Source organism: Pseudonaja textilis, chromosome 2 (genome assembly GCF_049901715.1).
Source record: "Pseudonaja textilis isolate UNSWEBS1 chromosome 2, rPseTex1.2, whole genome shotgun sequence".
NCBI lineage: Eukaryota > Metazoa > Chordata > Lepidosauria > Squamata > Elapidae > Pseudonaja > Pseudonaja textilis.
In genome coordinates this window covers 129,172,508-129,198,455 of record NC_141991.1, presented here as the reverse complement: position 1 = coordinate 129,198,455, position 25,948 = coordinate 129,172,508, and the positions used below count along the sequence as shown (strand labels likewise).

Here is a 25,948-nt window from a genome sequence, read left to right as displayed (position 1 = left end):
TAAAATACTTTTCATTATATGCAGACAGTTTCAACTAGAAAACACATTTAGTTTCATTCTCAAATATTTAATAATTCTTCACGATGTAACAGAAAAATAGAGGAAGAGATAAAAACAGTAGAAAATAATTGTTTTACCTTCCAACTCCTCTGGTTCATAATGAATGTTAATAGCATTGCTGGTGCCTCCCAAATCAACAACCGCCTCATCCTCGGGCCTCTATTGGAAAGATAAACATGGTATATCATATAAATGTATCATTATGGATTCCCCGCAAACCAGAGGTGGATTCAGCAGGTTCTGATAAGTTCTGGAGAACCGGCAGCAGAAATTTTGAGTAGTTCGGACAACTGGCAAATACCACCTCTGCCTGGAGATTTTAAAGTATCCTTCCCCTGCCACACCCACTAAGCCACACCCACAGAACCGGTAGTAAAAAAATTTGAATCCCACCACTGCCCCAAACACACACATACACACATACTGAGGGAGGGAGGGAGAGGGGGAGAGAAAGACAGACAGAGAGAGAGAGAGCTTTGTCTGCTGTTAAATACTCCTTTATGTAGGCTATTGTACCTCACAGTATAATGGACTTAGTCTCTGGCATGGATAGACTTCAGAATCTTGTACAACAGAGAGAGAGACTGGACAGCATGTTTTGACAATTCTTTATGAAGACATGAATTGTGCAAGATATTTCTTACAGCCTAACTTCTATTACAAATTTTTCTTTCATTGTTTTATATTGTTTATATTGTTGAGAATCCAATTAATAATGTAGAACTTGCGTCGTCATGGTGTCATCACATGACATCACGACTTTTCCCTCCTTTTATTTTGTTTCTGGGATGGCAAAAAATATTTGAAACAAAGATAGCATGAATTGGAAGATGGTGATGAAGACAAAGAGCTGGCTGGATTGTGGGAAAAAGTCTACAGTATATTTTGTAGGGATTGAAAATGGCAGAAGAGAAGAAGTTTTACCAGCCAGAAAGAAAACCAACTGTCAGCTTGATTGACAAAGAGAAACTGTTAGCCAATACCTTTAAGCAATCCCATACATCTGGTTAAAAGTATTTAAAAACATAAAAGAGTACCCATAACAAAGCTAGAAATATATTTGTTTGTCTTCACCTTTATTATTTTTATAAATAACTCAAGGTAGTGAACATACCAAATACATTTTCCCTCCTCCTATTTTCCTCAAAACAATGCACTATGAGGTGATGTGGTCTGAAAGTGAGCGGCTGGCCCAGCTGGCTTTCATGCCTAAATTGGGACAAGAACTCACAGTCTCCTGGTTTCTCGTCAGGTGCCTTAATCACTAGACCAAACTGGCTCAGATCATGCTGTTTGCATCTATATTTTTCAAACATCTATATTTAGAGAAACGTTTAGATCCTTATTTAGTAAAAGGGGAAAAATACCCCCAGTATACCACTTAGGTAGTATTTTCTGCTTGTCTGTAAAAGCAGAGGAGAAAATATGGGGGAGCCATTGTTAACCTTACATAACCTTGCTGAGGATTGCACTTAGATGGTGATCTTTTAGAGGAAAAAGTCTAAAGTGGTATTTTGCACTGTTTTCTATCAGATCCTGAGAACCTGTAGGAAGCTCCAGTCACTTGTTTAAATGTTGTTTCTGCTATTTCATCAAGGCACAACTGACTGAAATACCATGAAAGCTGAGATTCTGAAAATACATGCAGGAATTTTCATTGCCAAACTTTTTTAAAAATCCATGAGACTTAGTGTTATGTCCGTGGAACTGGTGGGAGTTCCCAACCAGGTCCGCTGTTTGAGCGGGAGCACCAGCCGCTCCCATTGGTTGGCTCCGTTTGACAGTCGGCTATATAAGCCGGCTGTCGAGCAGAGGCCAGCCCGTTGTCGCCCGCTAGTCTGCAAGTTAGCAAGCAGACGCGACAACCCTTTATTCCCTGCAATAAAGCCTTGTTAGTTGTACGCTCTGGTCTCATGCCTCTTCCTTACCATCGCTCTACAACACTGGCGACGAGGATGGGATGGTCGAAGGCTAACCAGACGCGTCTATTCAAAGAGCTGTAAATCACTGAGAGTGAAGTCACGAGCGCTGTAGCCGCAGCCGCGCAACGCTCACAAAGAGTGCGAAATTCAAACTGCCATTACCCGAGCTGTAGTCACTGAAACGAGCCACCGGCACCGTAGCCGCGGCCGCCAACGCTCACCAAGAGCGCGAAATTCAAAAAGAGCTACGTAGCCCAGAGAGACAGTCACAGCCTGCGCTCTTTTAAAGCACGATTTCAAAGACGATTGAAGAAGACGAACCCGACACTACCCACAATGAATACTAATCCAGCATTCCCGCCATTCAAGCCAAACGAGGAAACGTGGGACTCCTACAAGAATCACTTCAGCCATTTCCTCGATGCCATCGGGTTAGCTGACGCTGCGGAACATAAAAAGAAGTCTTATTTTCTCAGCTATTGTGGGGCCGCCGTTTTTGACACCGCTACAGCGTTAGTCGCACCACGCGCCATCAGAAGCGTCCCATGGGATGAGCTACAAGAAATACTCTCCAATCACTACGTGCCAAAACCATCTCAGATCGCCAGAAGGTATGCCTTCAGAATCAGGAAGCAGGCAGTGGGGAGTCGATCAACGAATACATGGCTGCCCTGAGGACAGCTGCCTTACAGTGCGGTTTCAAAGAATATCTGGAAGACATGCTGCTGGACCAGATCGTCTGTGGGGTTAGAGACCTGAGACTCCAAAGACGTTTGCTGGCAAAAAAGGACTTGAATCTGGCCCTAGCCATGGAGGAAGCCCTGGCTGCTGAGCTCTCTGCCCAGTCAGCAGCTGAGATTCAGGGCCCTCCATTAAAGCCCAGCAGTCCAACCATCCATTCTGAAGAAGTGCTCAGTGAAGAAGACCCCACAGACTCATCAGACATTAACCACCTTAACCATCAGAAGCCTCCACAGGTAGGAGCGGGGCAGAGAAACAACTTCGCCCCCAAACAACCTCCCATTTGCCTAACCTGCGGAGGCTCCCACTCTAGGGCATCCTGCAGGTTTAGAAACGCCATCTGCCTGAACTGCCAAAAGAAGGGTCACCTCGCTAGAGTATGCCAAGCAGGGCGCTCCTTGCCTCAAAGACCTCCACCACTTTCTATTTCCCAAAGGCAAGTGGAGGACTGCTATACCTGCTACCACGCTAACCATACTTCCCAAACCCCTGATAAAATTAAAATTTCTGTTTTCCTAGAAGGTAAACCCTGCAGGATGGAGGTAGACACGGGATCTGCGCTCTCAATCATCTCCTGGGACACTCTGAAGAAGATCCAGCCCAGACTGTCAAGGAAACAGCTCCAAAGATGCCACCTGACACTGAGGGACTACCAGGGCAAGAACATTCCTGTCCTCGGGAAAGGCAAGTTCCTCGTTCAATTCCAAGCCTTTAAAGGCCATTTGCCTTTAGTGGTTGTTAACGGTGCCCTCCCCAGCCTGTTGGGACTTGATTGGTTTCCTTCCCTTGGCCTTAGTGTAACTGGGATCCATGCTGTCTCAACTTCTGACGTAGATACATTATTTTCTGATTTTTCTGACGTATTTAGCAGCGAGCTGGGTTGCTATTCGGGCACCCCCATCTCGTTTTCTGTAGATCCCCAGGCAATTCCTCTCCGCCTTAAGCCACGCAGGGTGCCTTTCGCCATCCGTCCTAAATTGGACGCAGAATTAGACAAACTACTTAAACAAGGGTGTTAGAACCTACTGATTTTTGCCAAATGGGAGACCCCCATAGTCACCCCACTCAAGAAGGATGGCAGTTTAAGGATCTGCGCAGACTATAAAACCACGCTCAACCGTTATTTACAGGTCAGCGCAATACCCGTCCCTGTTATTCAGCATCTGTTACACACATTCGAACCCGGTACCATTTTCGCCAAGTTAGATATGTCCCAGGCATACCAACAGTTCCCTGTTGATGATCAGACAGCTGAATTACAAACCATAGTCACGCATAGAGGGGCATTCAAATGTAAGCGCCTCCAATTCGGGGTCAGTGTGGCCCGGGTATTTTCCAATCACTCATGGAATGGATTCTCCAAGGTCTCCCAGGAGTTGTTCCGTATTTCGATGACATCTTAGTCTCAGCTACTAGCCGACCTCAACTCATTCAGAGGGTCAGGACAGTGCTAGAGAAGTTTAGGCAGCATGGCCTCAAACTTAAAAGGGAGAAGTGCGCCATCGCCACTAGGCAGGTGGACTTTCTGGGTTATAGGATAGACGCCTCTGGCATCCACCCAATTGAGTCCAAGGTGAAGGCCATCCACGAGGCACCCACACCAGCCAACAAGACTGAACTACAAGCCTTTCTGGGGCTTCTAAACTTTTACGCCTCATTCCTCCCGCACAAAGCATCTGTCGCTGAACCCCTACATAGACTCTTAGATAAAGACTCACCCTGGCATTGGGGACCCAAAGAAGCCCATGCTTTCAAATCAGTCAAATCCTTACTCACATCGGAAGCGGTTTTAGTCCAGTTCGATCAACGCCTTCCTCTGGTCCTGGCTGCTGACGCATCCCCTTTTGGGATTGGGGCTGTCCTAAGCCACAGACTCCCCAATGGCTCCGAGGCACCAATTGCCTTCTTTTCTAGGACTTTCTCCACGGCAGAAAGGAACTACAGCCAAATCGATAAAGAGGCCCTGGCTGCGGTTGCTGCAGTTAAAAAGTTCCACGAATTCTTATTTGGCCACCATTTTGAACTTGTGACTGACCATAAACCTCTCCTAGGACTCTTATCTGGAGATAAGCAAACCCCACAGGTACTTTCACCCAGAATGACCAGATGGACTTTGTTTCTGGCCGCCTACTCATTCAAGTTGGTGCATCGTCCTGGCAAGAACTTGAGTCATGCTGATGCCCTCGGTCGCTGCCCCCTGCCAGTCCCAGTCGAGGACCCTGCACCAATTCACGCCATTTTTGAGGTCAATGAACTCAAACTTCCAGTGACAGCCGAAGACATTGCGGCGCACTCAAAAAAAGACAAAATAATCGCCCAGGTTCTGGACTGGGTGGGAAGGGGGTGGCCGGAAACTCAATGTACAGTTGACTTTGTTCCCTTTAAAACCCGCCAGCAGGAACTGTCGAGGCTACAGGGATGTCTATTGTGGGGTACAAGAGTAGTCATCCCAGCCACCCTTCGAGTACCCATCCTGAAGGTGCTTCACGAGGGCCATCCAGGCATCATAAGGATGAAGGCGTTGGCCCGCAGCTACGTTTGGTGGCCCGGCATGGATGCTCAAATCGCCAACTGGGTAAGCTCTTGCCAACCTTGCCAAGAAACCAGGGCTGCCCGCCAGCCGCCACACCCACCAGGTGGGAAAGTGCTAGTGCCCCTTGGTCTCACCTGCACATCGACCTGGCTGGACCAGTGCATGGCAAGACTTTCTTGGTGGTCGTGGATTCCTACTCCAAGTGGATTGACGTGGCCTTGCTTCCCACGACCACCACCCAAGCAGTAGTCAAAGCCCTGACACGTTTGTTTGTCACCCATGGACTTCCAGACACGCTGGTGTCTGACAATGGCCCGCAGTTCACGTCATGTGAGTTCAGTATGTACATGGCTAATTTGGGCATCAGACATGTCCTTACAGCTCCCTTTCACCCGCTAGCAATGGGATGGCAGAGAGAGCGGTAAGGTCAGCAAGGAGGCACTCGCCAGGTTTGGCCAGGTAGACTGGCACTCTAAACTGTCTCGTTTCCTGCTTAGCCAACATACGACGCCCTGCACCACCACTAACAAATCTCCCGCCGAACTGTTAATGGGGAGACGCCTTAGAACCACCCTGGACAGGCTACACCCCCACTACTGCCCAGACACCCCTTTAGGGTCTGACAGTCTGGTCAGAGACTTTGCCTTGCAAGACCTGGTGTACGCCAGGAACTATGCAGGGGATCCTTTGTGGGTACCAGGTCAAATCGTGTCAGTCACAGGTCCAAGATCCTACAGGGTCCTCCTGGAAGATGGACGCTTGTGGCGAAGACACGTGGACCAACTCAGAAGGTGACGTGCGGCTGATACCAACCCAACCCGACCTGCCAGCGCCAACGTCTCCTGCCGGTGCCAGGCGGAAGCTCCCTGTGGGACCCGGTTTTCCCGACGAACAGGAAAGTCTACTGGAGAACCCGAGTTTCCGGCCAGGATCACCGACTCAGCAGCCGAGCGTTCCAGTTTGCCAACCGGACCTCGAGACTCGCCCGGGTCAGCCCGAGCAAAGGGACTCGCCGACTTCGCAGAACACCACGCCAGGGCAAGCCCATGCCCCGACGACCGTCAAGGCACGTCCCGAGGCCCTGGACTTGTCACCAGCCAACAGTTCACCCGAACTGCGACGTTCTGGTCGCCAGCGCAGACAGCCAACTTACCTACAGGACTACGCATGTTCCCAGCTGGGGGAAAGGAGTGTTATGTCCGTGGAACTGGTGGGAGTTCCCAACCTGGTCCGCTGTTTGAGCGGGAGCACCAGCCGCTCCCATTGGTTGGCTCCGTTTGACAGTCGGCTATATAAGCCGGCTGTCGAGCAGAGGCCAGCCCGTTGTCGCCCGCTAGTCTGCAAGTTAGCAAGCAGACGCGACAACCCTTTATTCCCTGCAATAAAGCCTTGTTAGTTGTACGCTCTGGTCTCATGCCTCTTCCTTACCATCGCTCTATAACACTTAGTTTAGCAATGGGGAATCCTATTTTTTTCCTGGTAAACAAATGGGAAATGACAACACACAAATGATTCTCTTGGTTTAAAGTAGTAACCCATTGTTACTTTTGCCTCATTGTATTTATTAAAATTTTAATAGTCCTTCAAAGGGAAAGAAAAACCACTCAATAAAAGCAGTCATGCAGCCTCTTTTTATTTCTTTCCTCAACCTAGAGACATGAATTATGCACGTCAATCTCATATAGCTCTGCTGAAAGCAGATATTCCCCAAGGAAAACCAAAACATTTTCTCATCAATGGGCCATAACAAGATGAAGCCAAATTCCAATATAAAACAACAAAAATGCAATTCTGTCTCTATCCAGATTATTCCATAAATAGAACCTCAGTTGGGTTCTTAAATTTCAGTTTCATATCAGCAACTGAATGGTCATCAGCCAAGTTTAAATGTATAGAGCTTTTTTTTAATGTTCCCCTCTAAATACTTGTAGTTCCTCCATCAACACTGGAGATGATCTGCGCAATAATGCAAAATCAGGATTTAGGATTTGTTTAACCTGATTGGGTTTAAATGCTCCTGCAAGCCATCTTTTAAACAGCAAGTGCTGCTTTAGGTTTAGGCCAAAAGCACCATGATTTATTTTAACCATAACTTAAAATATCCTGAATCTGAAATCCTGTCTTATTACAGATCTGGTTTGTTGCAATGCTTCCTCCCTGCTCAACAAAAGCAACATAAAGGCTTGACTCAAAAAGGACACCTTTAAAAGTAAATTAATTTACAGCATCCATTATTTTCTTTTGATAACCATCCTTCTTAGAGACCAGCATAGCTATGAGGTCGCACTTCTAGTTTGCCCTTATTTCATAGTTCAAACTCTAATATTTTCCATTTTTCCTATCATCCAATTAATCAATGCAGTTCCTGCCTTGCCTTCATTGTTACCTGCTTGTTTTCTCAAGCCAATGTTCCAGTAGGTCCTTTCCCCATAGCTCAGACAAGTAGCAATAATAAGTAGACAGGGTAGCATTATGCATGCATAATGCATAGCTGCAGAACCATTTTATCTGATACTATTTTCCTTCTAGGCATTAGAGATTTCATTTATTTTAATTTACCTATATAGCCATTAAGTCAGTTTCTAAAACACATATTACTTTGGAAATATTTTTAATGCCACTGGCAACTTACAAATGTCTAAATTGCTACTCTCTCTGCTCATCTCATATTAATAAAAATTATATTTTGTTTTATAATTTTCATTTGTAAGTAATACTTTTTTAATTAATTCTTACTCGGGTGGCCATGATTACTAATTTATAAAGAAGAATTTTGTTCCTGGAGTTGGGGGCGGGGAGTGGAGAGGAGATCTGAGATCTGAAGCTGTTCTCTGCATGGAAGATAGTTTGGTCCAAGAATAATCTGAAGGGGAAAAAATTCCTTTAACAGGAATCTAGGACAGGAGCCTATCATCACATTTCAATGACACTGTCCCTTTGCTCAGTATTATTTTTTGAAACACAGAAATTGTTTTCAATTTTATATATAAACAGATAAATTGTCATATCAGTATGCTATACAAATGGATACCTTTTGTATTTTTTTTAATAATATTTTTCTTACCTGATACTCTACTTCCCATTTTTATAAGTTGCACTAGGATTGCCAAACAAAATGATAGAAATCTACTTGGATTTACAAGAGCCACTTTGGTGTAGTGATTAAGGCACTAAGCTACAAACAAGGAAATTGTGAATTCTAGTTCCATTTTAGGCACAAAGCCAACTGGGTGACTTTGGACCCGTTATTCTGTCTCTCCCTTAGGAAACATGTACAGAAATGACAAATGCTTCTGAATATGTTGCCTAGAAAACTGCAGGGACTTGTCCAGGCAGTTACCAAGACACCAAAATACCTATAAAATGCTGATGATGCTTCCACACTAAAGATTCCCTGTGAGACTAATAAAAGAATATCATGGAGCTATCCCTTCATCTTTTCAAAGACATACTAGCAGTAACTGGATTCACTTTTAAATGTTTTTAGAAGATACAAATATTGCACACACAGAGAGAGAGTTGATTCTCATTATTTGTGATAATTATGTGCTATTACATTTGTTGCAAATACTGAATTAGCAAATACTGAACCATTGCTCCTAGGGGAAATAGAGGATAGTTGTTTACAGAATGAAAGCTGAAATAAGGCAGCAGAGCATTGCCGTACAGAATTTAGAATGTAGAATAACAATTGGGAGGAACCTTGGAGGTCTACTAGTCTAACCCTTTGCTCAAGCAAGAGACCCTAAACCATTCCAGACAAATTCTCTTCTTGAAAACCTCCAGTGATGAAACACCCACAATTTCTGGAGGCAAGCTGTTCCACTGATTGGTAATTGTTAATAGCTTAGAGATCTCTTTAATAGTCTTTAACCCATTACTCCTTGTCCTGCCTTCAGGTGCTTTGGAGATCAGCTGAACTCCCTCTTCCTTGAGAGCACAGTTCAGCCTGAGTTGGGAATCTGTCTGTCAGGTTAATTCATTTTTTTGGCTGCTCTGTGCATGTCTGTGAATGATTAAAAGGCTCATGAGTATCGATGTAGGAAATATAAATACATTTTTAGCAAGTAAGCAGTTTGCAAATACAAAATTGTGACTAAATGAGAACTAACTGTATACATTATATAAAAAGGTTAAGAAGAAAGTAGTGAAGTAAGAAGAGAAATGGAATGGAAAAAACAAGCAGAAGTCAGCAAGAACTAAAATAAAAGGATGGAGAAAAAAACTGATGCATCATTGGAGAGAGATCTAATTGCGATGAGAGATCCAGGTTTGAGTCTACCCTCAACCATGATATTGCAATAAAATGAAGAGAGGACCCCCAGATATTTCACTTTAAGTTATCAAAGGAAAGGCAGATTATAAATCTAACATATACGGTAATTCAGAAACAAAACAGATAGAAGGTAAAGAATGAAGTGATAAATCTAGGGATTTTTTTTCTCCAAGAATAAATGTGCTTGTTTTTATGAGCCTACTTCCTTATTCATTTCCTCTTGGATTGAAAATCCCTCAAATCATGAGTGACACTTAAATAGTTATCTGTTTAAATAACTTGTTAATGTAACATGTACAGGTACCAGGTTTACATTGCTTATTACAACCAAATCTAAGAGCAACCAAGATCAAGAAACCTTATTCTGGAGCTGTAAGAAACCTGTCAAATCCAAAATTTTAAACATGTTAAAAAGAAATAGAATTAGAAATACATCATTGGGATCACATCTGCCATTCAACACTGCACAATTCATGCAAGTATCAGTCTGAAGGAATTATTAATACCAGAAACACCATAGTGATAAATTATTTAAGGCAATATTCCTGGATGCTAAATCCATCTTTAGTATTCCAAATACAACAGCTTCTAATCAGGAATTAAGTGACAGAATTCTTAGTGTGGATTAGGAGTTATTATTGTTGTTCATTACATAGTCAGCTAGATGTTCAGACTGGATGTGGCATCTTTGCCCACCTACCGAGTCCTTCCCAGGGACAGGGAGATGTTGATGTTTGATGGTGTTCACATTTTTTTGCCATCCATCTTGTGGTTGAAGGCAACGCTGAGCAGCTAATTTTGCAAGTATACACACAACAACAAACATTAACAGAATTAAGGTGAATTCCTTCTACGTGTTCCAAGAACTTGAACAGAACATTTCAGAGAGAGAATGGAATCTTGCTGCATTGTGGTACTCTAAGGAAACATTTTTCCCCCAAGCAGAACTCCAAAGTCTATTTATAAATCCTACTGAAGTGAGAAATAATTAGGGTTTTTTTTCTGAACAGTACAGACACAGAATATATCATTTATCTCCTATTGTTTTCTCAGTGTGCTCTACATTTTGTTATACCGTGTTTCTCCAACAATACGCCCCCCCCCATAGGAAGACCCAGCATGTTTTCTAGACATAAAATGAAATTAAGCCCCTCCCCCCAAATTTAGGCCTAGTTTAAAACATGTGAAATTGGGGGGGGGGGGAAGGCGGGGGGAACTTGCCATTAGGAGCACCCGCGGGCAGCTACGCCTCACCATCAGCCACTCCTAACAGCCAATCATGGTGGAGCATGGAGGGCTCCCTTACCCGGGTCAGCAGGCAGGCGGCGGCGGCGTGGGTGTCCAGCAGCACTTCAGCTGCTTCTCAGGTCTCTGTAGCTTCCATGGTTCCCACCAGTGCTGGCACCTCTCTCGCCAGCGCTGTCTCCTACAACAGCATCTGAGTCACTCCCGCTTTTCCCCTGTCCCCGTAAAAAAAAAAACATTTTGAGGTATCTGGGAGCGCTGCCCGCTGCATTTTGGTTTAATCCCAAGCGGCTGGGTGGGCATGACAAGAGCCGAGCAAGCGTCTCTGCTGCTGCTACTCTTAGTGCTCCAGTCTCGGGCTCTGCAAGTTTGCAAAAGTCCCAGTGCACAGCCTGTTCCTGCATTCCAAGTGCCCAAGCCAAGCTGCAGCTGTCCCTCTCTCACCAGCGCCGTCTTCAACAACAGCAGCAGCAGCAGCAGGAACCGTGGAAGTGTTTCAGCCGCTTCTCGGGTGGGGGAGCCGCCTCCATAACTTCCACGATTCCCGCTGCTGCTGCCGCTGTTGTTGGAGATGGCGCTGGTGAGAGAGGGACAGCTGCAGCTCGGCCTGGGCGCTTGGAATGCAGGAATGGGCTGTGCACCGGGACTTTTGCAAACTTGCAGAGAGCCCGAGGCTGGAGCACCAAGGGTAGCAGCAGCAGAGACGCTCGCTCGACTCTTCTCACGCCCACCCAGCCGCTCGAGATTAAACCAAAACACAGCACGTGGCACTCCCAGGTACCTCAAAATCTTTTTTTCCTGTTGTTATGGGGACGGGGGGAAAGCGGGAGCAATTCAGATGCTGTTGTTGGAGACGGCGCTGGTGCACTGGGGGGGGGGAGAAATTAATTCACCCCCAAAAAGACATCCTAGCCATTTTTTCGGGGCTCAAAAAAAAATAAGGCCCAGCCTTATTTTGTGAGAAACACGGTAGAAACATCTAGTCTGGAAGCAGGTTTGGAAGCAGTATGGGGAATTCAAAGATGGCTGCTCCCACTATCACTATTGGCCATAATGACTGAGGTTGCTGGAGCTACAGTATTATTCAGCAGGAGTTGCAGGCCACAGATTTCCTCCTGAAAAACTTCAGATTTCTATGCTGCCTTTTGTTCAGGAGCTCAAACAATACAGAGCATGCCTTCCATTTTTCAATGAAATAACACCCCCGCTCGGTAGATTGGACTGAAACTAACTGGGCCAAACTCACCCAGTCAGTTTTCATGGCTATGGGAGGGCTTGAACCAGACCAGCACCATAATCACTATTCCATGCCCATATAATTTCATACTATGTAGGACAATCTATATTTTTAAAAGCTCTTGCCCATAAAGTGTGTTAAGACAATGGTCCCCAACCTTTTCTGGCACCAGGTGCTGGCTTCATGGAAGTCAAGGGAGGGGGATGGTTTTGCATACTACCTACCTACCCTGTTTCTCCAACAATACGGCCTCCCCCAATAGGAAGTCCCAGCATGTTTTATAGGCATGAAATAAAATTAAGCCCCTCCCCCAAATTAAGGCCTATATTAAAACATGCAAAGTGGGGGGGAATGGTGGGGGGGCTTGCCATTAGGAAGTACTTTTGTTGCACACCCAGATATGGTGCTGCCTGCCTTGACCCCGATACGAAGTGCCCCGCCAATGCTGAGGTCAACATCCAAGCCGTCGCTACCCACCCGCCCAAAGATGCAAAGGGGGGGAAATTAAACCACCCCCGAAAAGACAGCCTAGCCATTTTTGCAGGGCTCAAAAAAAAATAAGACCCGGCCTTATTATATGAGAAACACAGTAGATCCCGCACGTGCACAGATGAAGCTTTGCTTGCTTGCCCAGCCTGGTTCCTAATAGGCCACAGACCAGTACCAGCCCAGAGGCTGGGGACTGCTGGCTTAAGAAATCTAGCAAACTAATCATACAGGGCTATAGACTCTCTTTTTAATGCTGCTGAGTGTCTGGGTATTTTGTTTTGTATTTGAAAATTGTTTCCCTAGGGTATGCAGCCTAAAGCATGGCAGATTCACCCTTCCATTCCTGTAATAGAGCAAGCAAAAAGCATTGTGGCTCAGCCATAGAATCAAGAATCACTCTGGCTGTGCTTAATAAAACTTACTCTTTGAAAAATGAAGCTACATGTTCAGGATTGTGCTGAAAATATCACAGATAATTTTGTATTTCTTAATGCTACATGACCAAAGATTTACTATTCCCACAAAGGTTTTGAAGAAAAAAAACACCATTTTTTAAATCCTGAAAATCAAACACGTTGCTACAGAATTGAACTTACGGGGTGTGTAACTTAGCAACCAGGCTTATTACTGTAATCACTGTTGACTTTCCATTTCCTAATTACTTCTTCAGCATTTACAAATACTCCTTATTCTGTCTTAGCAACAGCTTTTCTGTAGGTTGCCTCTGGCAAGATTTGCGAGCAGCCCAAAAAGCAAGGAGAAATGCCATACGTATATTAGCTTACGTATCACAAACAGACCCCTAAGGTTCCTGTAATATCTAGGCCCACCTCTATGACTTCCACATCATTTGAGCAACAACTTCCAGCCTTCCTCATCATTTGGTACTACAGGGAGCAGAGAGGCCACAGTTTCCAGCCCCTGGAACTGAAGAGCAGAAGCTGAAGGATATAGTTTGCCATGCAGAGGGGGAGGAAAAGCTCCACAAACTTGTTTTATCCTCCAGGGCATAGGCCTATCTAGGAGAATTAGTGGGAAATGGCTATGGAAGAGCAAGCTGATGAGATAATTGCAGGCACCTGTGCTTTCTCCCCTCTTGTTTGAGCCTTCCCAAACAGCAGCAGCAGAATTGTATGCGAAAAGCTTACCCTCGAAGCAGATGGGAGAGAAAGGAGGACACAAGAGGAAACTTGTGTTTTTGAAGTGTAGTGGCAAAGCAGCCAAATAAAAAGGGTTGTTGTTTTTTCTCCACAGAGAGGAAGGTCCTGAAGAAAAAGAAAAGCCAAGCCCACACCAATGCTAACAAAATGCCAGCGCTTTATCGGCTGCTCATTAATAAAGAAGAAAATAACAATAGAAGAAACCCCAAAGGGGCAGGGAGGATCTAGAGACAGATCAGGAGCTGAAAGAGTTAAAGTACTGTTGCACATTAGTGATGATTGTTATGTCCTGAGGACTCTAGGAGTTCTCACTCAGGTCCACTCACTTTACGTGGGCGTTCTTCCCCCTTTCCTCATTGGTTGGTTCTCTCCAGCAGCCAGCTATAAAAGCAGGCTGCGGGGTCCAACCAGTTGCTGATTGCTGCGAGCCAGTTCCAGGCGTGGCAAGCACGGTCAGCCCTTTATTGTTATAATAAAGTATTGTTGCACTCATGCTCTGGTTCAGCCTCTCATTGCTCAAACTTAACACTGGCGACGAGGATGGGATGGCTACCAGAAGCACCATGCAACCGCTGAGTCACTAGCCACCGATCCGCAGCCCAGAGAGAGCGATCGGCCGGCTACAAGAGAAACGCTGATCCGCAGCCAGAGAGAGCGGTCAGCCAACAAAAAGAGCGAACGCTGATCCGCAGCCAGAGAAAGCGGTCTGGTTCGAAAGTTAGAAGCGTCTGTAGCCGCTTGTTAGCCCAGCTACAGGGAAAGTGAAGCGCTGCGAGCCGCAGCCGCTCAGTATAGGCGCGAAATTCAAACGGGTGTCATTTGAATTTCAAACCAAAGAGAGACACAGCACAGCGCTGTAGTAAGTCACTAACGCCACGCTGGCGCGAATCTAGACACCTCCAACGGCTAACAGCCAACGTGGTTAACCCAGAGAGAAAGAGAGGATAGCAAAAAACCTCTCCAGAGCTGATATCACTTGCAACCCACGAGCGCCGTTGTCCCCAGAGAGATTTTTCCCGCAGGTAGCCCAGCCGTTCCAGCACCATGAGTTCCAACCCAGTATTCCCGGCGTTCAAACCAGACGAAGAGAAGTGGGAATCGTATAAGAACCGCTTCAATCATTACATCGATGCGGTCGGCCTGGCGGATGCGGGAGAGCATCGGAAAAATCCTATTTCCTAATCTACTGCGGAGCCACCGTTTACGACACTGCCGCAGCACTCGTAGCTCCAAGAGAGTTGAAAAACGTTCCGTGGTCCGAGTTGCTTGAGATCCTCACTAACCACTACGCTCCCAGGCCTTCACAGATCGCCAGGAGGTTCACTTTCCGTATGAGGAAGCAATCGAGTAAGGAGACCATCAATCAATATATGGCCGCCTCAGAACAGCAGCTCTGCACTGCGGGTTTGGAACATACCTGGAGGACATGCTCCTCGATCAATTAGTTTGTGGGGTCAAGGACCTCAACCTACAGAGGCGCCTTCTAGCAAAAAAAGACCTCAACCTCGCACAAGCGGTCGAGGAGGCCCTGGCAGCCGAGCTGGCAACGAACTCAGCCACCGAAATACAGGGCCCAAGCGCCAAGCTGGCATCGTTCCCAGTCCATTCCGAGGAGGTGGTTGCAGAGGAAACCCTCAACGACGAAAACGACATCCACCGCCTCGCCTACGACAGACGGCCGCAGGTAGGGGCCAAACAAGAAAACACCGGTCCACCCAAGCACATCACACTGTGCCTAGCCTGCGGGGGATCGCATCAAAGGGCCACCTGCAAGTTTAAAGGAGCCACCTGCAACAACTGCCATAAAAGGGGGCACATCGCGAGAGTCTGCCAAACCCCCCAAAGCGCGGCACACAGACTCCCTCCCTCGCACTCGGGACCACAGAGGCAAGTATTAAACTGTCGCACGCACCGCCTTGCCAAGCGTACTTGCCACACTGTTAGTAAAATTTCTCTCTCCGTTTCCCTAGAAGGTAAACCGTGCCACATGGAGGTTGACACAGGGTCAGCGCTCTCAATAATTTCGTGGAACACCCTCAAGAGACTCCACCCCAGCCTATCTACCACCCGGCTTCAAAGATGCCAGTTCGGCCTGAAGGACTACCAGGGGAAGACCATCCCTGTGATCGGCAGAGGCAAGTTCTTTGTCAGTTTTAGAACTTTTAAAGGTCACCTACCTCTAGTGGTAGTTAACGGCAATCTACCCACCTTATTGGGGCTCGATTGGTTTCCCCACCTCGGCCTAGGGCTAACAGGAGTCCATGCTGTCTCAACCTTAGACACTGACTCCTTATTCACTGATTACGCAGATGTGTTCAGCGAGGAGCTGGGGTGTTATAATGGAACCCCCATCTCATTCGCAGTTGACCCCCAGGCAGTCCCAATCAGACTAAAACCGCGCAGAGTTCCATTTGCTATTCGGCCAAAACTAGACGCTGAATTGGATAAACTATTAAAACAAGGGGTCATTGAGCCAACAGATTTCGCCAAGTGGGAGACGCCCATTGTCACACCCTCAAAAAGATGGTAGCCTGAGAATTTGCTCGGACTACAAGACAACAATCAATAAATATTTACAAGTTAGCGCCTACCCTGTGCCCGTCATTCAGCACTTATTACACACATTCGAGCCGGGCAGTATTTTTGCTAAATTGGACATGTCTCAAGCGTATCAGCAGTTCCCTGTTGATAACCAAACAGCGGAACTTCAGACCATCGTCACTCACAGGGGTGCCTTCCGATGCAAGCGTCTCCAATTTGGCGTAAGTGTTGCCCCAGGGATTTTTCAGTCCCTCATGGAGCGGATTTTACAGGGCCTCCCTGGTGTAGTACCCTACTTCGACGACATCTTGGTCTCGGCCAGGGACAGACCCCAACTCTTCCAGAGAGTGCGAGCAGTGTTAGAGAGGTTCAGACAGCATGGCCTCAAGTTAAAAAAGAAAAATGCGCCATTGCCACTAGACAGGTGGACTTTCTGGGTTATAAAATTGACGCCTCTGGCATTCACCCCTGGAGTCCAAGGTTAGGGCAATCCACGAGGCTCCCACTCCAACCTCCAAAACGGAGCTACAAGCTTTCTTGGGGCTGCTGAACTTTTACGCATCCTTCTTGCCCCATAAAGCCTCAGTAGCCGAACCCCTTCACAGATTATTGGACAAACAGTCACCGTGGCACTGGGGGCACAAAGAAGACCAGGCGTTTAACGCCGTCAAATCACTACTCACGTCAGAGGCGGTGCTTATCCAATTCGACCCTAACCTTCCTTTAGTACTGGCAGCAGACGCATCCCCTTTTGGAATTGGGGCGGTCCTTAGTCACAGACTTCCCAATGGCGCCGAGGCTCCCATCACCTTTTTCTCAAGGACGCTCTCGGCCACGGAACGCAATTACAGCCAGATCGACAAGGAAGCCCTAGCAGCTGTTGCGGCCGTGAAAAAGTTTCACGAATTCCTTTTTGGCCATTTTTTCGAACTGGTTATGGACCATAAGCCCCTCCTGGGCCTACTGGCCGGGGACAAACAGACCCCTCAGGTCCTTTCCCCTAGAATGACAAGGTGGACACTCTTCCTAGCGGCCTACTCCTACAAACTTATTCACCGCCCGGGCAAAACACTGTCCCACGCCGACGCCCTCAGTCGCTGCCCCTTACCCGCTCCGGCTGAAGACCCCGCTCCTGTCAACGCCATTTTCGAGATCACCCAGTTGGACCTGCCCATCACCGCCCTTGACATCGCCACCAAAACCAAGGCAGACCAAACGCTCGCCCAGGTGCTCGACTGGGTGAGGAGGGGGTGGCCGAGTGGCATCGTTGATAACAAATTAACACCATTTAAGACTCGCATGCAGGAGCTGTCCAGTTTGCAGGGTTGTCTACTATGGGGCACTCGAGTGGTCATTCCGACCTCGCTGCGTACCCGAGTCCTGGAGGCGTTGCACGAGGGACACCCTGGCATCGTGAGAATGAAAGCATTAGCACGCAGCTACGTGTGGTGGCCGGGTCTAGACGAGGACATTGTCAATTGGGTAAGTTCCTGCAACATCTGTCAGGAATCCCGTCCTGCTCCCCCCCATTGCCACCCCTACCAGATGGGAGAGCGCCAGCGGCCCTTGGTCTAGAATCCATATCGATCTGGCCGGCCCCTTGCATGGGAAGATGTTCCTAGTGGTCGTGGACGCTTATTCCAAATGGATTGATGTAGCACAGCTATCCACGACCACCACACTAGCAATCACCAACGTGTTAACGCGCCTGTTCGTTACGCACGGACTACCCGACTCCATTGTCTCCGATAATGGCCCACAGTTCGCATCAATAGAGTTCAGCCGTTTTGCTGCCAACCTGGGCATCCACCACATTTTCACAGCCCCATTTCACCCTGCCAGTAATGGGTTGGCGGAAAGAGCCGTCAGGACCACCAAAGAAGCCCTCGCCAGGTTCAGCAGGGATGACTGGCACCACAAACTCTCACGGTTCCTGATGAGCCAGCACTCAACCCCCTGTTCAGTCACCAATAAGTCCCCAGCGGAGCTCCTGATGGGCCGGCGCCTGAGGACTGTATTGGACAGACTTCACCCACAATACTGCCCTGACTCTCCCCTCGCTTCCACTTCGGGGGTTAGACATTTTATGTTACAGGAGCCGGTATTCGCGAGGAATTTCGCTGGGGACCCACTATGGATTCCAGGCGAGGTCATCGCCATCACCGGGCCGAGATCGTATAGGGTCAGGCTGGAGGATGGTCGCGTCTGGAGGAGGCACATAGACCAACTGCGGAGGCGCCACAGCACCCTTGCCAGCAGGAATCCAGAGTCACCAGACGAAGGGGAACCGCCCCATCCGCCTCTCAGCCTCATCGCACCCAACGTCCAGTCCGCACCAACAGTCGTTCCGGTCAGCCCGAACTCGGACAACAGCGCCCCGAGAGTTGACCAGCCTGATCCAGCCCACGGGAACTCGCCCCCAGTATCCAACCCTGTGAGTCCCGAGGATGCCCAATCCGGAGAGCGCGTTGGCGACACGCTGCCGGCTCAACCGTCACAGACTGATTCTGAACGGACAGACAATGTTCCCGAGCTGCGCCGTTCCGGGCGCCAACACAAACCCCCCGTCTACCTCAAGGACTATGCATGTTCGCATCTGGGGGGAAGGGGTGTTATGTCCTGAGGACTCTAGGAGTTCTCACTCAGGTCCACTCACTTTGTGTGGGCGTTCTTCCCCCTTTCCTCATTGGTTGGTTCTCTCCAGCAGCCAGCTATAAAAGCAGGCTGCGGGGTCCAACCAGTTGCTGATTGCTGCGAGCCAGTTCCAGGCGTGGCAAGCACGGTCAGCCCTTTATTGTTATAATAAAGTATTGTTGCACTCATGCTCTGGTTCAGCCTCTCATTGCTCAAACTTAACAATGATACTGCATACAGCACAGTAGCAGTAGTAATAGTATACCTGTAGTAGTAGTATAATATAGCATAGAAGTACATAGGAAGAAGAGTGTGGGTGGATGTGGGAGCTCCAAAGATGTATGGAAGGTAAGTGAGTGATTGGTGATGGCCATAGGAAAAGAGGGGTGTGATCTGATGGGGTGGGAAAGCAGCCCCAAGGCCTAGGGGGCAGGAAGCATAGCACAGGGTGCCTCAATTGGTGACAGTGGCCTCAGGCAGGCTTACGGCCTTCCATTTCAAGGCACCCCATGTTCTGCTTAATGACCTGTGTGGTTGCTTAACAACCACATTTGGGAGAGTAGGGTGGGGGCTCATTAAACAGGTGATTACATCACCTTGCTTCTTAACTGTTACAACCTACAACAGCCTCTATTATGGTTGCAACTCAACTTCCTATGTTTTAGTGTTAGCATTTTCTCTGGAATGTTTATTCCATATTGTTGGGTATATGGATACACCAACTGGTTTGGGTGAATGAATATATAAAACCTAGGTATAAGTGTTTGCAACTTTAAGCTAAAAACTGCAATGTCATTGCATAATTATGGGTGCGGTTGTAAGTTGCAATAAGAGGCAGTGAGAGACACGTAACACTTCCTGGTTTCTGATCCTGTTTTTGAGTTCCTGGTCTGATTCCTGGTTCCTGGTGTTACTGGTCTCTGGTCTGTCTGTCTGTCTGCCTACTGTTTACTCCTGTATGAGATGTCTACTGTGCAAGATACTTCTCTCTACTGAACACAAGGACTGTTTGCTTGGTGAGCTGTGGATTCAGCATTGTATTTGAGAGAAAGGTATCAGAAGAAGAAGATTTACAAGCAGATAAAGACATTGTATTTACTGTTTAAAAGACTAGGTAACTGGATAGATAAACTGGATACTGACATATGGACTGAATGACTCTTCTTAATCTCTGTATGAATTAAATACCTATTTAAAACCACAAACAGTGTTTTTGTCTCAAGTGTGTGTATACTCTAGGGCCCAGCCTCACTCTCATTTGGCTGCCTGGCTTGACTGCTGCTGTGCACTCAGCTCGGGGGTTTATCCCCAAACACTAACATTGGTTATGGGCCCAGCAGAGTGCACAGTCTAACTAACCAGGATATAGCAGTGAGAGCTGGTGTGAGTTGCACATTACTGTAAATACAAACTGTTTGTTAAATAGTTGTTTTTCACAAGAGCAATGGCACAAGTAAATTTGCCAAGTCTGTCCATGATATCCAGACTAGATGGAACAAACTATGTTTCATGGTCAATGAAATGTAGTTTACTTCTACGAAGAGAAGGTTTGTGGGACATAATTACAAACCCACCAGTTGTATCCAACTTGGATCCTACTGTTGAAGAGGATGCCAAAAAGATACAGGACTATAAGCAAAAGAATGAACAAGCTTTGTGCATCATAGGACTGACTCTCTCAGACCAGCAACTGATACATATTCGTGGAGAGGAAAATGCTGCAGACTGCTGGGATAATCTTAAAAGGATTTATGTTCGAGACAGTGTAGGAGCTCATATCAATCTTACACGGAAGCTGTTTAGAACACATCTTGAGATAAATGGAGACATGTTAACTCATTTAAACTGTATGAAAAGCATTTTTCAAGAATTACAAGAAAAAGAGCTTATATTTAATGAGTTGCAACAAGTATACATTATACTGTCTTCTTTGGATCGAAGCTATGATGATTTTGTGACTGCATTAGAGGTATTGCCAAAAGACAGTTTATCAGTAACTGAGATAACTGGCAGGCTCTTAGAAGAAGCCAGGAGAAGGAGTGAACGAAACCAGCTATGTAAGCTGAAGCACCCGGAAGAAGAGAAGTTATCTTCAACGGCATACACAATTAAAAAGTGTTTTAATTGTGGAGGCAGAGGACATTTGGCAAGGTTCTGTAGAAAAAGAAAACGCCAGAATTTAAAGAAGCCAAAGAAATCCTTTGAACTAGCCACATACAGCAACTGTGATGTGAAGAGTGATTTATGGGTGGTGGACAGTGGAGCATCCCACTGTATCACGAGAGATAAGACAAAGTTTATAAAAATGTCTACAAGCTCTCAGCATATATCACTCGCTAACGGTTGGCATCTCAAGGCCAAGGGTGAAGGTATTGCATATTGTCCATGTTTAAAACAGAACATAAACATGTTGTATGTACCACAGTTAAAAATGAATTTACTTTCTGTAAGAGAATTGGATAAACTAGGATATGTGGTTACATTTAAGAATAATAAGTGCATACTGGAAAGAGATGGCAAAAAGATAACTGCAGCTTTAAATGGAGCATTACATGTCTTACATGATTGTAAGAAAGGGGAGGCACAGACTGTATTTAACAATACCAAGCCTCATAATGAATGTATCCATTTATTGCATAGGCGTTTGGGGCATGTAAATTTTAAAATGCTAAAACGTACAGTAGAGTTATCTGAAGGAATAAGGTTAAAACCCTGTGATAAGTATTTGCGTTGTAATGTCTGCTGTGAAGATAAGAGTAAAATATTGCCTGCAAATAGGCTAAACGGTTTTAAAACTAAAGAACCTTTAGAAGTTGTATTTGCAGACATTATAGGTCCAAAGAAACCCAGTATGGGGGGTGCTCGATATATACTGAGCATTATGGATCATTACTCTAGATATGGGTTTTGCTACTTAATGAAAAGCAAAACTGAAACATATCAACATTTCTTCAACTGGTTAAAGTTTGCAGAAAGAAAGACTAAAAGGCAACTGATAACCTTGGTGACAGATAATGGTACGGAATTTGTTAACAGCAAATTCCAGAATAGATTAAAGGCAGCTGGTATAGAGCATAAGACGTCTGCACCATACAGACCACAGCACAATGCATATGTTGAAAGGCGAGGCCAAACATTGCAGGCAATGACCCGTACTATGATAACTGATTCTGGGTTACCTGATTCTTTGTGGGGGGAGGCCACAATGTGTGCTAATCATTTATTAAATAACGTGGTTAACTCAACCACTGGTGAAATACCATTCACCATGTGGCATGGCAGGAAGCCTGATTTGAGTTACCTGCACACATTTGGTGCACCAGCATGGGTGCATATCCCTACACAACTCAGGCGTAAAGGGCAACATAGAGCTAAACAGTTTTTCTTCGTTGGTTACCAAGCTAACCATAGGGCATATAGATTTTGGGAGAAAGGCACATCTAGAGTGTTATGTAGTGCTAATGCCCAATTTCTAGAGCACGTAGGATGGGATAAGTTAGAGCAGGATAACAATAACGAGGTGATTATTGAATCATACAGAAATCCCATTAAGTATCCCTGTAACTTTAAAAATAATGTAAAGGAAGAAGTACAGGAAGAAGTACAGCCCCTAGAGGAAGAAATAGCTGAGGATGAGGAACAGGTAGTAACTCAACCAAGCCCAGTAATACCCAGAAGGACTACACGTATTTCTAGACCGCCTGAAAGATACCAGGCTAACACAGTGTGCCAGGAAAATAGAATCCCAAATACTGTGGATGAGATTAAAAGATATCCTTCTAAAGAGAAAGAAAATTGGAATGCAGCAATAAATAAGTAATTGAAATCCTTGAAGGATATGAAGGTATATGAAAACGTGAGATTACCTGTTGGCATAAAACCCATTGGCTGCAAATGGATTTTTAAGATAAAAACTGATAAGGATGGAAATATAATCCATAAGGCAAGATTAGTAGCCCAAGGTTTTAGACAAAGTGCAAAAGACTATGATGAAGTATTTGCACCTAGTCTTAAAGCAGCAACTTTAAGGGCAGCCTTAGTGTGGGCAGCAAGCAAGAAATATATAGTTAACCATTTAGATGTGGAAACTGCTTACTTGCATGCTCCACTAAGACATACTGTATATATGAGAAAGCCTAGTGGATTGAAAGGTGATAATAATAATGATTGTTGGTTGTTAAAAGAAGAGCCTCTATGGTCTTAAACAATCGGGCTATGAATGGAACCAGTATATTGTAAAGGAACTGAACAATATAGGGTTTAAAGCTGGTTTAGCCGACCCATGTCTATTTAAGAGAGAAAAGAATGGGAAGATATCATTATTATTGTTGTTTACTGATGATATTGCTCTGATAACTAAGACTAATGATGAAGCAAATGAAATAATTGCATCATTAGCCAAGAAAGTAAAAATCAAGCAATTAGGTGAGATAAAGAGATATCTAGGTTTGAATATATTGAAAACACAGAAAGGGTTTAAGATATCTCAGGAAGATAAGATATCTAAATTGCTAATAGATTATAAAATGGAACTTTGTAAGCCTGCAAAGACTCCTATGAGTCAGGATGTTTGCAAAATGGATACACAAAGTCCCAAATGTGATAAGGAACTGTATCAATCTTTGATTGGTAGCTTATCATATATTAGCAATTGGTCAAGGCCAGATATTGCTTTTAGTATTAATCAGCTGGCTCGACACAATAATGACCCACTTCAATGTCACTGGATAGCATTGAAAAGAATCTTAAGATATCTTAAAGGAACATTACACCATGCACTGTATTTAGAACCAGAAGGTGATCTCATATTGAGTGCTTATGCAGATGCTAGTTTTGCAGCAGAAAGAGATACTAGAAAGTCGACTTCAGGAACAGTCATAATGCTGGGTAAGACGTTAATAGGCTGGAAGTCAATAAGGCAACAGCATATAAGTTTGTCTACTATGGAGGCAGAATTCTCCTGTTTATCACTATTATGTACTGAGTTGATTATTTACAAACAAATGTTGAAAGATATGGGTATAACTGTGAACTACCCTATAGTTGTACATGAAGATAATCAGGCAGCAATTCAAATGGCCACAAGTATTGCAGTAAAAACTAGGAGCAAGCATACAGATTTGAGGTATCTAAATGTAAGACAATCTGTAAATAGTAAAATAATACAGCTAGAGTACTGTATGTCGGAGGACAATATAGCTGATAATTTTACTAAAGCCCAAGGTGCCATCAAGCATCTAGAGAGTTGTGAAAAATATGGGTTCAGATTGTAAAGGCATTATATATTCATGTCACCCAAAAGGGGAGTATGTTGGGTATATGGATACACCAACTGGTTTGGGTGAATGAATATATAAAACCTAGGTATAAGTGTTTGCAACTTTAAGCTAAAAACTGCAATGTCATTGCATAATTATGGGTGCGGTTGTAAGCTGCAATAAGAGGCAGTGAGAGACACGTAACACTTCCTGGTTTCTGATCCTGTTTTTGAGTTCCTGGTCTGATTCCTGGTTCCTGGTGTTACTGGTCTCTGGTCTGTCTGTCTGTCTGCCTACTGTTTACTCCTGTATGAGATGTCTACTGTGCAAGATACTTCTCTCTACTGAACACAAGGACTGTTTGCTTGGTGAGCTGTGGATTCAGCATTGTATTTGAGAGAAAGGTATCAGAAGAAGAAGATTTACAAGCAGATAAAGACATTGTATTTACTGTTTAAAAGACTAGGTAACTGGATAGATAAACTGGATACTGACATATGGACTGAATGACTCTTCTTAATCTCTGTATGAATTAAATACCTATTTAAAACCACAAACAGTGTTTTTGTCTCAAGTGTGTGTATACTCTAGGGCCCAGCCTCACTCTCATTTGGCTGCCTGGCTTGACTGCTGCTGTGCACTCAGCTCGGGGGTTTATCCCCAAACACTAACACATATACACAAAAAAGCTTAGAGAAGGAGGAGAGTGTCATGTACAGACAAACATGACTTATTAATGAATCTGAGATAAAGAGGGATAGTACTGCGTTGTATCACATCTCTTGTATACCAAACAGATTGGAAATAGGTCAATCTCAGTGCAGTTTAGATTAACTGAATGTTACGAGTGGGAACTATCCTACTCTTAAACAGATTAATCAATTTTGCCACTGACCAAATTAACAGCAAGAATACTTATAAGGACCTTGGGAAAAGGTATTTGATTAAAGAACTGAACTATTAATTATTCTTCTCTTTGTTCTCTGACAGAAGCTTCTAGGTCAGCCAAAAGGATTAATTCGATTCTGCCTGGTTTATGTAACCTGGAAAGCATTGTGTTTTTTAATCAAAATAAATATCCAAAGTTAACACAGAAGGTCTCCAAAGATGACTAATCCATTCTCTATCAGTTGTTTTACCTTTGAAATTAAATTCCTGTATGATGTCATCAGTTGTCTTCAGCACAGGTGTGAAACCACAAAGAAAGAAGAATTAACTTTCTTCTAATATGATTTAGAGTCCAAATCTAGTCTAGGCTATGGTCTCTCTTCATGCAAGACGCAAACACTTAGGGTCCATTCCACACACCCAACCAGGTACGTGCATGTTGACCCTAACAGAAGCCAGTTTCAGAACTTACTTATTTGTTCAGCATGTCTTTTAGACAATTTAAAATATAGATTGCTAGGTGGGGGAGGGGAAACAGTTTTATAATAGATACAGCTTTGACTGGATTTTCTCCCTTTCCTAGGGCCACATGACTATCATTACTATGACAGCATGGAACACATCAACATAAACGTTCCAAATGGATTGGTCAAGATAACTATCCTTCCATCCCACTCCGCTGTATCCATTTCTAGAGAGAGATAATACTGCCCATGATTTTATTGAAAGTGAATACTGGTATAAAATACAGTGGGAGTCCTCATATTTTCCACTTGGTAAGAAAGCTGCACTTTTTCTCTATGATACAGATAGTTCTAGCATTAATAAAGAGCCATAACCACCACTGTTATAGTCTAAGAATTGTACTTAAGCCCTGCTCCCAAAGACCTCTTTTCCCATGTTTTCTAATTAACTTAATTCCCCATGGTAGGAGGACAGTGTCTGTTAGGTTGTACACATTAGT

General features: G+C 45.0%; 1 protein-coding gene across 5 annotated transcripts in view; it reads right to left on the bottom strand.

Annotated features, from left to right (window-relative positions):
* LOC113447305 (electroneutral sodium bicarbonate exchanger 1-like) overlaps positions 1–25,948 on the bottom strand; it is a 105,284-nt gene that overhangs the window by 61,000 nt on the left and 18,336 nt on the right. For all 5 annotated transcript variants that reach the window (XR_015741907.1, XR_015741906.1, XM_087925252.1 and 2 more), the window contains exon 2: positions 138–219. Coding sequence is in view for 3 of the 5 variants with exons in the window: in XM_087925252.1 (XP_087781378.1) it covers positions 138–219 (82 nt within the window). In the remaining 2 variants the exon portion in view is untranslated. The remainder of the gene's footprint in view (positions 1–137; positions 220–25,948) is intronic.